Source organism: Mya arenaria, chromosome 4 (genome assembly GCF_026914265.1).
Source record: "Mya arenaria isolate MELC-2E11 chromosome 4, ASM2691426v1".
Taxonomy (NCBI): domain Eukaryota; kingdom Metazoa; phylum Mollusca; class Bivalvia; order Myida; family Myidae; genus Mya; species Mya arenaria.
Genome location: NC_069125.1, coordinates 69,380,748 through 69,395,577, shown reverse-complemented (window position 1 = coordinate 69,395,577; position 14,830 = coordinate 69,380,748). Strand labels below are relative to the sequence as shown.

Sequence of the window (14,830 nt, the reverse complement as noted above, 5' to 3'; positions counted from 1 at the left end):
TCGGATAAAACTTGTGGACTTTTCATTAATACGGAAAAAGTGTAGATTTTTACAAATTATTCATGAAACAAATGTGAACAAAATGTTGTTTGCTGTTTCCGACCTGAGTTACCCACAACATTTATTTCGATATAAGGTTTACCCATCTTCGTCATCGGACAGTGATAGCAAAGCAGCTGGGGTTGAGGTAAGTTTATATAGTACCAGGGTAATCCTTAAAAGTAAAGAGAGCATCGGTCTCGTTGAGCGAAGGCGTCAGCTTAATCTTGTACAGATATTGTTTTTTAAAAAGAACGTATTCTTTAAAGGTTATTACATTGCGGAGGCGCGCCGTTTCGTGATAACTGGTCCGCGTGCTCATAACGTCACTCCTCTACGTGTCCGTGGCCATGTGGTAAAGGCATCCGCCTACGGAGCTAAAAAGTCGTGGGTACGATCCCTGGTCGCGTCATACTTAAAGATGTTAAAAGTTGGTACAAGTAGCTCCCTTGCCTGTCGCTCGGCATTTAAAGGGTAGTGCTTGGAAAAGTGTTGTACTCAGTACTGGTTTCACCCTGGAAAGTTGTACCCCGTATATCGGTGCTTACACAGAGTACGTAAAAGAATCAAGGGGTCTCTTCGAAAAAAAGTTTGGGTATCGCATCCGGACTTCCTTGTTTCCCACCAATGTCTCTTTCGAGTGCTGTCCATTCTGTAAAAAATAAAGGACCCCGTTGGAAATAAGTGCTCGAACTTTCACGGGTTATCCTTGACCGCAAGGTTTAAAGTAATACATGCATACGCGTCGGACAGTTATGAGACACTCGGGTCAATTGTCACGCTTCGCCATGAATGAACCTCTACAGTACGATCATATCAAATACAATATCTTCAAAGTCTAATGACTTAATGCTTCCCTTCTTTTACCTGACTCTTTAAAAATAAGGAAAGTTTAATTGCAGTTAAATGAATCAAGATAATTACGCAGTTTATCTTCCAAAATAGAACAAACTAACACATTGTTTATTTGTGTTGCGTGTCGGCTGTAGGGTTAGTTATAATATACTGTTTCATCCGCAGAAAAGTTTAAAAAAAGTAGGAGAAACTCATCATACGATTGGTTAGTGGGCGATGAGAACTTCCTTTATTGTTTACAAAATATACTTCAGCAATTGATAAAACAAAAAACAAAATTTTTACTGAGTTTCATTTTTTTCTGTGGAATATTTTTTCGCGTAAATCTTGCCAACGTTTCAATCAACATGTTCTATGACACAAGGCCATTTTATTTATTTTTTAAACTTATACGATAGAGATGTTTTGATGTTTTGTGATAAAATGAGTTCAGATTGAAATTGAGAGTAAGTGCGGCAAATTTGATCAATTTTGATCACTTGAAAGCTTTTTTGAATTCCAGGATATAATAAATAATAAGCATATGAATGACTCCCTCAAAAATAAGATAATGAATCATTAGGAACCATTTGGGTAAAATAAATGTATACACCAATTGTAATTTAAAGATGCTTTATTTGAAATACATATACTAAATGAACAATGTACAATGGAGTCATCAGGAGAAATCCGTCGTAAGGTGTCAGTATCTGAAGTGAACAAACATTCATGTTTTAGGTGTCAACATCTAAACAATAGCCACGTTTCCTTTTTACACTATGCAAAAGAGTATTTGATCGATCATGCAGCATAATCCATGAGTGAACAAATCTTTCATCTGTCTGTCCATGCATTTCGCAAGAAGCGATGCTCTTGCGTAAAAAATTTGCGAGCTCAATTCAAAGCATTCATATTGTATGCGAAACACGCAAATATCATGGTGAAAGCCTACCTCATAGAGTTTACATTTTACCGCGGTTGCAACAGAACACCAGCTTGCAGCCCTTCTTGCACCATGGGCATCGGCCGACAAACTTCTGCCATTTGTTGCATCGTGGAGCGCATTTGCAGTATCGGCCTCCTGGGAATATAGAGAAAGCGCTTGCGTGTTTAGTTGACGTTGTTCTGGATCATTTCACAACATTTCAAAATATTTAATTATGACAATAACACTATAAGTATACTGATATTTCGAAATAATTGGGTTTGCAAAAATTGCACACGGTCAAGAAAAAATATTTTTGAAACATATTTTTTTATTGCTAATATTTTAATCAGTATTTGTATATTTATAACGGTCGGTAGTATTATAAAAACAAACAATCCTTATTTATAAAGCTAAAGTTGGCCATTCAAATCATTCTCCTCTTGGCTATGAATCCTAAATTATAAATTGTGGTTGAGACTGTATACGTACTTCCGCCGAATCCGCCGTATCCACCTCCATAACCGCCACCCATGCCACCTCCGAATCCGCCATATCCGCCACCATAACCACCGGACATGCCACCGTATCCGCCGAATCCACCGGACATGCCACCGTATCCGCCGAATCCACCACCATAACCACCGGACATACCACCATATCCACCACCTCCATAGCCGCCATAGCCGCCGAATTTCTTTCCACCAGTAAATCCACCGTATCCTCCCATGTATCCACCTTATATGATTTAGCCAAATGTCACATGTGTAGTTTCACTTGCTTGCTATTTTTATTATAAAGTTATGAGTATACATAGTGACTTCATGGTGATGAGTGATTTAAATTACATAATATGATTAAGAATTGCCTAAGTTAGTAACTTTCAAAAGATAATTCGAAAAGATATGTTCTACCAATCAATAAAAATGTGCACATACCGCTCATTCCACCGCCAAAACCACCACCATAACCACCGGCCATGCCGCCACCATAACCGTATCCGCCGCCACCTCCATAGCCTTAAATGATTTAATCAGATCTAAAATGTGTACATTGTTTTTACTTACTGTTTTTTTATTATCATGTAATGCTTATACAAAGAAACTTTATGGTGATAATAATAATAATATTTTCAAATTTTCCAAGTGTTTAACAATCAAGAGATCAATCAAGGTGATATATTTTATTAATTAATAAATGTGTACACTAACCGCCGAATCCGCCGCCATAACCACCGGACATGCCATATCCTCCACCTCCGTATCCACCACCGCCGTATCCACCATAGCCGGATCCACCTCCGTATCCGCCTCCATGGCACCACTTACCTTTGCACGGTCGTTGCCATTTGCCCCTCGCAGACACTGCAAGTTTAATAAAACATAGAAATATATAATATCTATACCAATCGATGTTTAAAATAAATAGGCTTAAAATGTTTAAATATAAGGTTTGCTTTCTTTTTACAAATATGATATCTATGTAAGTAAAATATTACGGAAAATAAGAATTATGCCGCAAGCATCTACTGGCGGGCGAAATTGTGCATTGTTATATGATAACGACATAAAACATAGCTGTAACTATTGATAGTTTATAAAATGTAGTTCTATGAAACATCACGGTATTATATGAATTACGTGCATATAATATGTTATATGTTACCTGTATAATCCAAAGTTAAACAACTGTAAAATGCAACATTTAATATATTTAGTTACAGCAACATGCCCAAGTATCTAAACTAGTCCTACCTGAGCTGACTGCGAAGACAGCGACAACGAGCAGCAAGAGATATTTCATGGTGATGTGTCTGGTGGTAAGATACTCCTTGACTGCTGGCTACATCAAGCCTCTGCCTTTTATACGTTTTAATTCAAATAGCAAGTCATCTAATGCATACATCAGTAAAACGTAGTGATCGGTAACCATTATTGGTGATTTCGATCAATCAGACAATTGTTCCCACTTTTTCCATCCAAACGAAATCGTGTACAAATTTCCTAATAAGATGCAAATCAGGATTCACATTTATTTATAAAGAAGACATAGTGTGTTTTAATTACCTTCCAGTGGTTCATCAATCATTAACATTTGGCAGTGTTGCCATATTTTATTGCATTTTTTAAATCAACATGTCCTAAAGTTTTATCTTGGGTTTGCTACATGGTCATTTAGTTGCAAAGGGTTTTATCCTGGGTCGGTAACACTGTTTCAGAGGGTTTTATGTCAAATTAACAATAAAATGCACAAGATAATCTAGCCAAGAAGTAATGTGGAAAAACAAGTTGAAAAATAACTTTTAGTATTTTCGTGATATTGATGCCTGATAACATTAACAAAACTTTATCTGGTAACACGAATGAGTATACACCAACTGTACTTTTTTAATGCTTGAATTGAAATAATTACATTAAATAACATAACATACTACTTATTGTAGAACAAGTCCTCCGACCAAAAGTAAAAATTTAATTAATAAAAATACACTTTTCAGAGACAGTGGTGACAAGTTAATCATGTCCGCATATTTAATATGTATTTCTCCATTCACACATGTATTCATTCCGGTTTTGTCACAACACATACATCTTGTAATACAATTTGTCAAAGTGAATGAACAATGATAAAAACAAACAATTAATACACATAACAACATACGAATATGTAGAAAAAAATTAATTAATGTGAAGGTGAACATGGCTTATAAATGTAATTAGGAATTGACATCTAGTAAGCTTGCTCTTATCTTAAAAGAGTATTTAAAAAAGATACATGTACATAATTATTTTACTTACTGGATATACTTTAACACTGATGGTTTAACCAAATAGTATTTGTTTACATTTTGCTTTCTAATAGCATCAAAATAAGAACATATACATGTAAAGTCCCTGTCGAGGGACATTTTATTGCATCCTCAGTCTCAGATGGTAGAATGCGTATGGAATCTAGTTTCCCTTGCTCAGCTCTAATTTCGTGTTAGAGAACAACTTGACTTGAGTCGTCAAAGTATGTTTGACGGACAAAAAAGACTGAGAATATCAGCCTTTTCTTGTTCGTCCGTAACAATTTCACCATCAACTGGATTGACTAGTAGTGGAATGCCCCTTGATGTTGCCAGAGTGATAAATGAGTTTTCCATCAGTCCTTTAGTTTCGAATCAAGTCTATCATAGTAAAGCGAGTTAGAACTACGAACGAGAGCAACTACTTCATTTCATGCCGCGGAACCTAATCCAAGGTGTCGGATTATTTGAGTGTTTAGCCTTTCTAAAAGACTGTTTCCGCTGTCGGATTTTTATTTCAATGTTAGCGTTCATCCAAGGAAGTTCATGAGGATAAATATTTACTGCCTTGCTTTGGATACAACTGCTGAAAATATCAGATATAGTAAGTGTAAGTTTGGAGGTGAACAAGTCTATATTAGCATTCCTAATAGTTATCAAGTTTATCAGAAAGCTTCATCAGAAAGCTTCTGTCGTAATTGATTATAGTTTTCATTTTTCATTTTCATATTTTCATATATTACGACGAGAGACCTTCTGTACTTGTTTTTGAAATCTGAAGATTCCAAATACAGGACAATGGAAGCAAAAGATTTGCTCGAGAAAAGGGCTCACCAACACAACTGTGGACGAGAAAGTTTGATTTAGAACCAAATAAGAGATCTATAATAGGGGATGAATGCTCAGTAAAATGTGTTGTGTTTACGCCCTGACTTATCCACTAGAATGTTAAGAAATCATCTGTAACATATATATCATCAATACCACTTTCTCTCGTTGAGCCTATTGAGTCTTCAGTGAGGTTATAGCAGTTGTTACCAGAAGTAGGAGGGCGATAGAAGACACCAAGTACAACACGTTTAGTGGTGCAGATCTTCATTTCCAACCAAAGACTCCCAATATCATTTAATTCCAAATCAGTTCTTCTTTTAAAATTGATACCTTCTTTGATATAAGCGGCATATATAACACGAAAAACAAAAGTGTTGTTTACCAGCTAGCATAAGCCCTCAGAACTCCATTTTGCATGTATTATCTAAAATTTTTAATAGAAATGAAATATAAAGTATTTATTACGCGGTTCCTGGCAGCAGCTTTAATACAACAGTGAGGGAATACATGGCAGTATCAGGTATAGTTTTTAAATAATGTGTATCAAATTGAAAACATTTTTCCAAAACTAACATAAGTAGACTGACGTTTGAGTATAAAAAGTAATATACAGATGGGCTTTTTTTGTAAGTTTGTGCTGTCTGTCTGTCTGTCTGTCTGTCCTGTGTCACATACTTTGTCTTGACTGCTCCTCTGAAAATAATGGTTCATTTGTAATGACACCTTACAGGACACCTTACAGGAACATTATTTTGCTATGATTCATAAATCATGGATTGTTTATAAATACTAACAACTTGGTTTAAACATATTTTATTGAGCAAAATTTATCAACATTTCAATACAAATACATAATCAAATTTCAGGATTGGAACGGTAGAAATAAACTAATAGAGTTCCTTTCCCTGTTATGATAAATTACAATTAGCATTTGAGGCGGATACTAGTGATGAAGTTATAATTATATTAATACACAAGCTCATATTAAATAATGTTAAAATTTAGATAATTGAATGAGATACTTTAAATGCAACAACCTTTACTTAAGAAAAAACAAACTTTATTCTAAATTAATCAACTGCATTGAAGTAGAAAAAAATAATATAGTATGAGAAAGAACGAAGAAGAAAAAGAAAGAGAGGCAAAGTAAAAAATGTGTAATATTAAGTGTTGGTGGTTTGAGTCGATCACTGGCTTTCAAATCTTTTTGACAAATAAATGAAACGATGAACTGCATCAAACAGAGTACTATTTTGCTCTTCAGTCAGTGTGTCATCACCATATAGTAAGCAACGGAGGGTAACTTCAGTTAGAGATTGAACAGTATTAAACATGTGTTGCCTTTGTTCAGTAAAGATTGGACAAATAAAGAGATAGTGGTATGTAGTCTCCTGTCTTCCACACCTACAAAATGGTGAGGGAACAATGTTTTTAACATAGAGATGGTGATTCAGGGAACAACAGTCGTTGCGTAGGCGAGTGTGCAGGTTCCTGAAGCCGACGTTTCCCGTTATAAAATATTCTAAGTGTTTTGGGCTTATCAGAATAGAGGTATTACTACTTGGTCCCATTGGAATTGAACATTAGAGTATTACATACACCTTATTACACTTCGTTGCGTAAGAAACATAATTGGACAGTACAATTCTCTTAATCTTATCAGGTTTATTTTTTAAGAAATTTCAATGGTAGGTTGCCTTCATTGCATTGGAGAAAATATTGCCCTCCGCTTTCGGCTTTTCTTTAAATTGAAGTATATTGAGTAACTAAATCCAGTCCAGAGTTCATTTTACTTCTGTCCTGATCTTCACCATTATTCCATACAAAAAATACAATCCATATCAATGGCTACTCATTTCAATTTATATGCCACATTTATTTATCAACTATTACGTATTTGATGCGAGGATAATCGTAGTACTGATAACAGACCATTGACGACAATTTATTCCAAAACTACTCGCACAATATCGACCAAAGTCGGCCAATATGAGTTTTCCGTGTTGATTGGCTACAAAACTCGCCAAATACAGGATTAGAGAAATAGACCATTTTCAATGGCTGTCGAAACTCTCCCTAATATGCTGGAAACTATTTAAAAATCCATTCATTTTGTTTTCCGAGTTACCGACTGTTTTGAAAATTGTGTGCCTCGCTTAAAACATGTTTAGAATTAATAGCCTAAATATACTTGACCACTTTGTACGGTTTGATATTACAGTTGTATTTAACCTGTTGGTGGATTTTACGATAATTTTTGGAAACAGACAAAATGGACAAGGAAAGGTGAGAATTTTGTTTTTTTGGCAAACGATTAAACGAAATAAAGACGAAAGAATATGCTTCCTTAGACAGTACAATGCTTTATTCATAAGTATGTACAATGTCGCTAAAAGGATGCATGTCAAAATCAGCAAAGTCCAGTCTAGAAAAACAGAAACTTTGAATGAAAAGGGGATATATAAGCTTCAATAAAGCATTTAGGTAAGTTATTCGAATGTTTTAACCAAAAAGTCGTATCAAACGTAATAGTTAATTAATAAAATATTAATTAATTAGTTGATTTCAAATTAGCGAGTTATTTGTCATCGGTCATTGGACAAATAACTGGGCCAATATGAAAACACCTAATTCATAACACATTGATATATTTCTTTGAAAAAACACATCTTTGAGTTACATATTTTGATATTCCCATAATCTTTCCATTGCTAAAAACTAAAGAATCTACTTTTATTCAGATTGCTGCCAGTTGAGACCCTAGTTTATCTGACAGCTTTCTGGTTTTTGAAATTTCTCAAAACAAACTGTTAATTTGGAATATAATGTACATAAGAGTAACAGAAGAGTTATGAATTTGCAGCTCTCAGTTTAGTCATTATCAAAAAATAATTCGTTGTATTTATTTATTTATTTTTATTTTTTAATTCATTTATTTATTTATTCAAGCAAGGAATCTCGGGAAACCATTAAACGAACCGTTTTCGACGGTACATGGCCAACACAGCTCTTGCATATAGCGGTCCACCGCACGTAACCAGAAGCAAGATACATCATATTAGACTCACCGCAAATTACTATTCAATTCAATTGTATTCACTTTTGGTCAGGTTTCAAGTGGTCAACCACCGGGAAAAAAGAGTTTGGTTTCTGTAAGGAAAACACATTTTACATAACGATACATAACGCAAAAAGCAGTTTAAAAAAGTATTTTTTTTACAAATACGATGGAATTAAATTTCTTTAATATAAATTTGTATAATAATTGAAATGCATCTTAAAAGTAATTGAAATGCATCATTTTGTCAAGTTGCTTATTCACATATACTAACAAGAATTAAAAAGATGTAAAAAAGAATTTGACTTTAAAGTTTTCACTCGACACATTACGTGTTTACCGTATAAATGAATGTTCTGCTTGCTCTATTACAAAAAACAAAAACAAAGCCGTATACTCGCATTGTTTTATTATTTGATACGATGAGATGCTTATTTCTATATTCTGATTTTTTTTAAGCAAACGATTTTACTCAGTTATGTTGTTAAGCGGAGTCCAAATAAGAACTCTAACAGCATCGGAATAAGGCAGTTGCTTTTCAAGAAAGTAAATTACCTTTTACATTCCCACTACAAGACAGTGGTAAATACCGCTAAGCTATGAAAGGTTAAAAACAGTATCACACAGAATATTTGAACTGTCACACGATTTTTAAAAAACGTGCATTGATCTGATGATGGGAATAAGTTATCTAATTAGAATATGGCGATAATTGTTGAGCGACTGCATTTGTAAGCCGCTTTTATAAATATTTCCTTTTTATGAATTGTTGTACGTTTTGCATTTGCGACAAATTGCACTTTTTTTTAGACTTTCAAGAACTAATTCTTAAGACTTTTTTCCTAGTATCGCACCGTCCGACCTTTTTATGGAATTTGTTTTGGCAAATTGAGCTTCTCTTCTGTTCGTTTCACATAAATACATTTAACAACAACTAAGAACAGTAATAATAATAAAGTAATCATTGAATATTCTTGAGTTTGCAGTTTCTGAATTGCATAGTTACCTGTGTTGATATTGAATTGCATAGTTGTACGTGTTCATTCTGAATTGCATAGTTACATGTGTTGATACTCAATTGCATAGTTGAATGTGCTGATACTCAATTGCATAGTTACATGTGTTGATACTCAATTGCATAGTTGAATGTGCTGATACTCAATTGCATAATTACATCTGCTGATACTCAATTGCATAGTTGAATGTGCTGATACTCAATTGCATAGTTGAATGTGCTGATACTCAATTGCATAGTTACATGTGTTGATACTCAATTGCATAGTTGAATGTGCTGATACTCAATTGCATAGTTACATCTGCTGATACTCTTGCATAGTTACATGTGTTGATACTCAATTGCATAGTTGAATCTGCTGATACTCAATTGCATAGTTGAATGTGCTGATACTCAATTGCATAGTTACATGTGTTGATACTCAATTGCATAGTTGAATGTGCTGATACTCAATTGCATAGTTGAATGTGCTGATACTCAATTGCATAGTTACATGTGTTGATACTCAATTGCATAGTTGAATGTGCTGATACTCAATTGCATAGTTACATGTGTTGATACTCAATTGCATAGTTGAATGTGCTGATACTCAATTGCATAGTTGAATGTGCTGATACTCAATTGCATAGTTGAATGTGCTGATACTCAATTGCATAGTTACATCTGCTGATACTCAATTGCATAGTTGAATGTGCTGATACTCAATTGCATAGTTACATCTGCTGATACTCAATTGCATAGTTACATGTGTTGATACTCAATTGCTGAGCTTTAAGTGTTTGCTGCAATTGTTGATTTGCTTGTTGTGGGCAGGTCGCCATGGAAGACGCCAAATTGTTCCAGCTGACCAATTGGCTATTTATCGGGTCATGTTCATATTCGCTTTTATTCTTCTTAATGTTTGCTCTTATTCCTCTTCATTATTGCTCTTATTCATCTTCATGTTCGCTCTTATTCTTCTTAATGTTTGCTCTTATTCCTCTTAAGTTTATTCTTCTTAATGTTTGCTCTTATTCCTCTTCAGTATTGCTCTTATTCATCTTCATGTTCGCTCATATTCATCCTCATGTTCGCTCTTATTTCTCTTCATTATTGCTCTTATTCATCTTCATGTTCGCTCTCATTCATCTTCATGTTTGCTTTTATACCTTTTCATTATTGCTCTTATTCATCTTCATGTTCGCTTTTATTCATCTTCATGTTTGCTCTTATTCATCTTCATGTTCGCTCTTATTCATCTTCATGTTCGCTCTTATTCATCTTCATGTTTTTCTCTTATTCTTCATCATGTTCGCTCTTATTTATCTTCTTGTTCGCTCTTATTCTTCTTCATGTTCGCTCTTATTCATCTTCATGTTCGCTCTTATTTTTCTCCATTTTCGCTCTTATTCTTTTTCATGTTCGCTCGTTTTTTTCTTCATGTTCGCTCTTATTCATCTTCTTGTTCGCTATTATTCATTTTTATGTTTGCTCTTATTCCTCTTCATGTTCGCTCGTATTGTTCTTCATGTTCGCTCTTATTCTTCTTCATGTGTTGCTCTAATTCTTCTTCATGTTCGCCCATATTTATCTTCTTGTTCGCCCGTATTCTTCTCCATTATCGCTCTTATTTGTCTCCATGTTCGCTCTTATTCATCTTCATGTTCGCTCTTATTCATCTTCATGTTCGCTCTTATTCTTCTTCATGTTCGCTCTTATTCATCTTCATGTTCGCTCTTATTTTTCTCCATGTTCGCTCTTATCATTTTTCATGTTCGCTCGTTTTTTTCTTCATGTTCGCTCTTATTCATCTTCTTGTTCGCTATTATTCATCTTCATGTTCGCTCTTATTTTTTCCATGTTCGCTCTTATTATTTTTCATGTTCGCTCGTTTTTTTCTTCATGTTCGGTCTTATTCATCTCCTTGTTCGCTATTATTCATTTTCATGTTTGCTCTTATTTTTCTTCATGTTCGCTCGTATTCTTTTTTATGTTCTCTTATTCTTCTTCATGTTCGCTCTTATTCATTTTCATGTTTGCTCTTATTCTTCTTCATGTTCGTTCTTATTATTCTTCATGTTTGCTCTTATTTCATCTTCATGTTCGCTCTTATTCTACTTCATGCTTGCTCTTATTCATCTTCATGTTCGCTCTTATTCATTTTCATGTTTGCTCTTATTCTTCTTCATGTTCGCTATTATTCATTTTCATGTTTGCTCTTATTCTTCTTCATGTTCGTTCTAATTCTTCTTCATGTTTGCTCTTATTTCATCTTCATGTTTGCTTTTATTCTACTTCATGCTTGCTCTTATTCATCTTCATGTTTGCTCTTATTTTTCTTCATGTTCGTTCTTATTCTTCTTCATGTTTGCTCTTATTTCATCTTCATGTTCGCTCTTATTCTACTTCATGCTTGCTCTAATTCATCTTCATGTTTGCTCTTATTCATTTTCATGTTTGCTCTTATTCTTCTTCATGTCCGTTCTTATTCTTCTTCATGTTTGCTTTTATACCTTTTCATTATTGCTCTTATTCATTTTCATGTTTGGTCTTATTCTTCTTCATGTTCGCTCTTATTCTTCTTTATGTGTGCTTTTATTCATCTTCATGTTCGTTCTTATTCAGTTTCATGTTTTCTCTTATTCTTTTTCATGTTCGCTCTTATTCATCTTCATGTTCGCTCTTATTCATTTTCATGTCTGCTCTTTTTCTTCTTTATGTTAGCACTTATTCTTCTTTATGTTCGCTCTTATTCATATTCATGTTCGCTCTTATTCATATTAATGTTCGCTCGTCTTTTCTTCATGTTCGCTCTGATTCATAATCATGTTCGCTCATTTTTTCTTCATGTTCGCTCTTATTCATCTTCTTGTTCGCTCTTATTCATCTTCATGTTCGCTTTTATTCATCTTCATGTTCGCTCTTATTCTTCTTCATGTTCGCTTTTATTCATCTTCATGTTCGCTCTTATTCTTCTTCATGTTCGCTCTTATTCATCTTCTTGTTCGCTCTTATTCATCTTCATGTTCGCTCTTATTCTTCTTCATGTTCGCTTTTATTCATCTTCATGTTCGCTCTTATTCTTCTTCATGTTCGCTTTTATTCATCTTCATGTTCGCTGTTATTCATCTTCATGTTCGCTCTTATTCTTCGTCATGTTTCCTTTTATTTATCTTCATGTTCGCTCTTATTCATCTTCATGTTCGCTCTTATTTATCTTCATGTTCTCTCTTATTATTCATCTTCATGTTCGCTCTTATTCTTCGTCATGTTCTCTCTTATTCATCTTCATGTTCGCTCTTATTTATCTTCTTGTTCGCCCGTATTCTTCTCCATTATCGCTCTTATTTGTCTCCATGTTCGCTCTTATTCTTCTTTATGTTCGCTCTTATTCTTCTTCATGTTCGCTCTTATTCATCTTCATGTTCGCTCTTATTTTTCTCCATGTTCGCTCTTATTCATTTTCATGTTTGCACTTATTCTTCTTCATGTTCGTTCTTATTCTTCTTCATGTTTGCTCTTATTTCATCTTCATGTTCGCTCTTATTCTACTTCATGCTTGCTCTTATTCATCTTCATGTTCGCTCTTATTCATTTTCATGTTTGCTCTTATTCTTCTTCATGTTCGCTATTATTCATTTTCATGTTTGCTCTTATTCTTCTTCATGTTCGTTCTTATTCTTCTTCATGTTTGCTCTTATTTCATATTCATGTTCGCACTTATTCTACTTCATGCTTGCTCTTATTCATCTTCATGTTTGCTCTTATTTTTCTTCATGTTCGTTCTTATTCTTCTTCATGTTTGCTCTTATTTCATCTTCATGTTCGCTCTTATTCTACTTCATGCTTGCTCTTATTCATCTTCATGTTTGCTCTTATTCATTTTCATGTTTGCTCTTATTCTTCTTCATGTCCGTTCTTATTCTTCTTCATGTTTGCTCTTATTTCATCTTCATGTTCGCTCTTATTCATTTTCATGTTTGCTTTTATTCATCTTCATGTTCGCTCTTATTCACTTTCATGTTTGGTCTTATTCTTCTTCATGTTCGCTCTTATTCTTCTTCATGTATGCTTTTATTCATCTTCATGTTCGCTCTTATTCAGTTTCATGTTTTCTCTTATTCTTTTTCATGTTCGCTCTTATTCATCTTCATGTTCGCTCTTATTCATTTTCATGTCTGCTCTTTTTCTTCTTTATATTCGCTCTTATTCTTCTTCATGTTCGCTCTTATTCTCCTATCTGTTAGCACTTATTCTTCTTTATGTTCGCTCTTATTCATATTCATGTTCGCTCTTATTCATATTAATGTTCGCTCGTTTTTTCTTCATGTTCGCTCTGATTCATATTCATGTTCGCTCATTTTTTCTTCATGTTCGCTCTTATTCATCTTCTTGTTCGCTCTTATTCATCTTCATGTTCGCTTTTATTCATCTTCATGTTCGCTCTTATTCTTCTTCATGTTCGCTTTTATTCATCTTCATGTTCGCTCTTATTCTTCTTCATGTTCGCTTTTATTCATCTTCATGTTCGCTCTTATTCATCTTCATGTTCGCTCTTATTCATCTTCATGTTCGCTCTTATTTATCTTCATGTTCTCTCTTATTATTCATCTTCATGTTCGCTCTTATTCTTCGTCATGTTCTCTCTTATTCATCTTCATGTTCGCTCTTATTTATCTGCATGTTCGCTCTAATTCATCTTCATGTTCGCTCTTATTCTTCGTCATGTTCTCTCGTGTTAATCTTCATGTTTGCTCTTATTTATCTTCATGTTCGCTCTTATTCAACTTCATGTTCGCTCTTATTCTTCGTCCTGTTCTCTCTAATTCATCTTCATGTTCGCTCTTATTGTTCGTCCAATTCTCTCTTATTCATCTTCTTGTTCGCTCTTATTCATCTTCATGTTCGCTCTTATTCTTCGTCCTGTTCTCTCTTATTAATCTTCATGTTCGCTCTTATTTATCTTCATATTCGCTCTTATTCATCTTCATGTTCGCTCTTATTCTTCGTCATTTTCGCTCTTATTTATCTTCATGTTCGCTCTTATTCTTCGTCATGTTCTCTCTTATTCATCTTCATGTTCTCTCTTATTTATTTTCATGTTCGCTCTTATTTATGTTCATGTTCGCTCTTATTCATCTTCATGTTCGCTCTTATTCTTCGTCATGTTCTCTCTTATTTATCTTCATGTTCTCTTTTAATTATCTTCATGTTCGCTCTTATTCATCTTCATGTTCGCTCTTATTCATCGTCCTGTTCTCTCTTATTCATCTTCATGTTCGCTTTTATTCATCTTCATTATTGTTCTTATTTATCTTCATGTTCGCTTTTATTCATCTTCATGTTCGCTCTGATTCATCT

The 14,830-nt window shown here is 34.1% G+C and overlaps 1 protein-coding gene across 1 annotated transcript; it reads right to left on the bottom strand.

The window, feature by feature from the left end:
* Window positions 1-1,489: 1,489 nt before the first annotated feature.
* Window positions 1,490-3,705, bottom strand: LOC128232475 (acanthoscurrin-1-like). Its single transcript, XM_052946046.1, has 6 exons — window positions 3,553-3,705; window positions 3,010-3,162; window positions 2,737-2,817; window positions 2,291-2,536; window positions 1,826-1,954; window positions 1,490-1,583 (listed from the first exon to the last, which is right to left on the bottom strand). The coding sequence occupies exons 1-5, from the start codon at window positions 3,599-3,601 to the stop codon at window positions 1,836-1,838; spliced, it is 648 nt and encodes a 215-aa protein (XP_052802006.1). The 5' UTR covers window positions 3,602-3,705; the 3' UTR covers window positions 1,490-1,583; window positions 1,826-1,835.
* Window positions 3,706-14,830: the final 11,125 nt, after the last annotated feature.

What these genes read in the sequence shown, in the direction of transcription:
- LOC128232475 (XM_052946046.1), bottom strand. Translation starts at nt 3,601, where the DNA reads ATGAAATATCTCTTGCTGCTCGTTGTCGCTGTCTTCGCAGTCAGCTCA. An exon ending in TTATGGCGGCGGATTCGGCG is followed by an intron (nt 2,818 to 3,009) that starts GTTAGTGTACAC and finishes AAATCATTTAAG; the next exon opens with GCTATGGAGGTGGCGGCGGA. An exon ending in TTTTGGCGGTGGAATGAGCG is followed by an intron (nt 2,537 to 2,736) that starts GTATGTGCACAT and finishes AAATCATATAAG; the next exon opens with GTGGATACATGGGAGGATAC.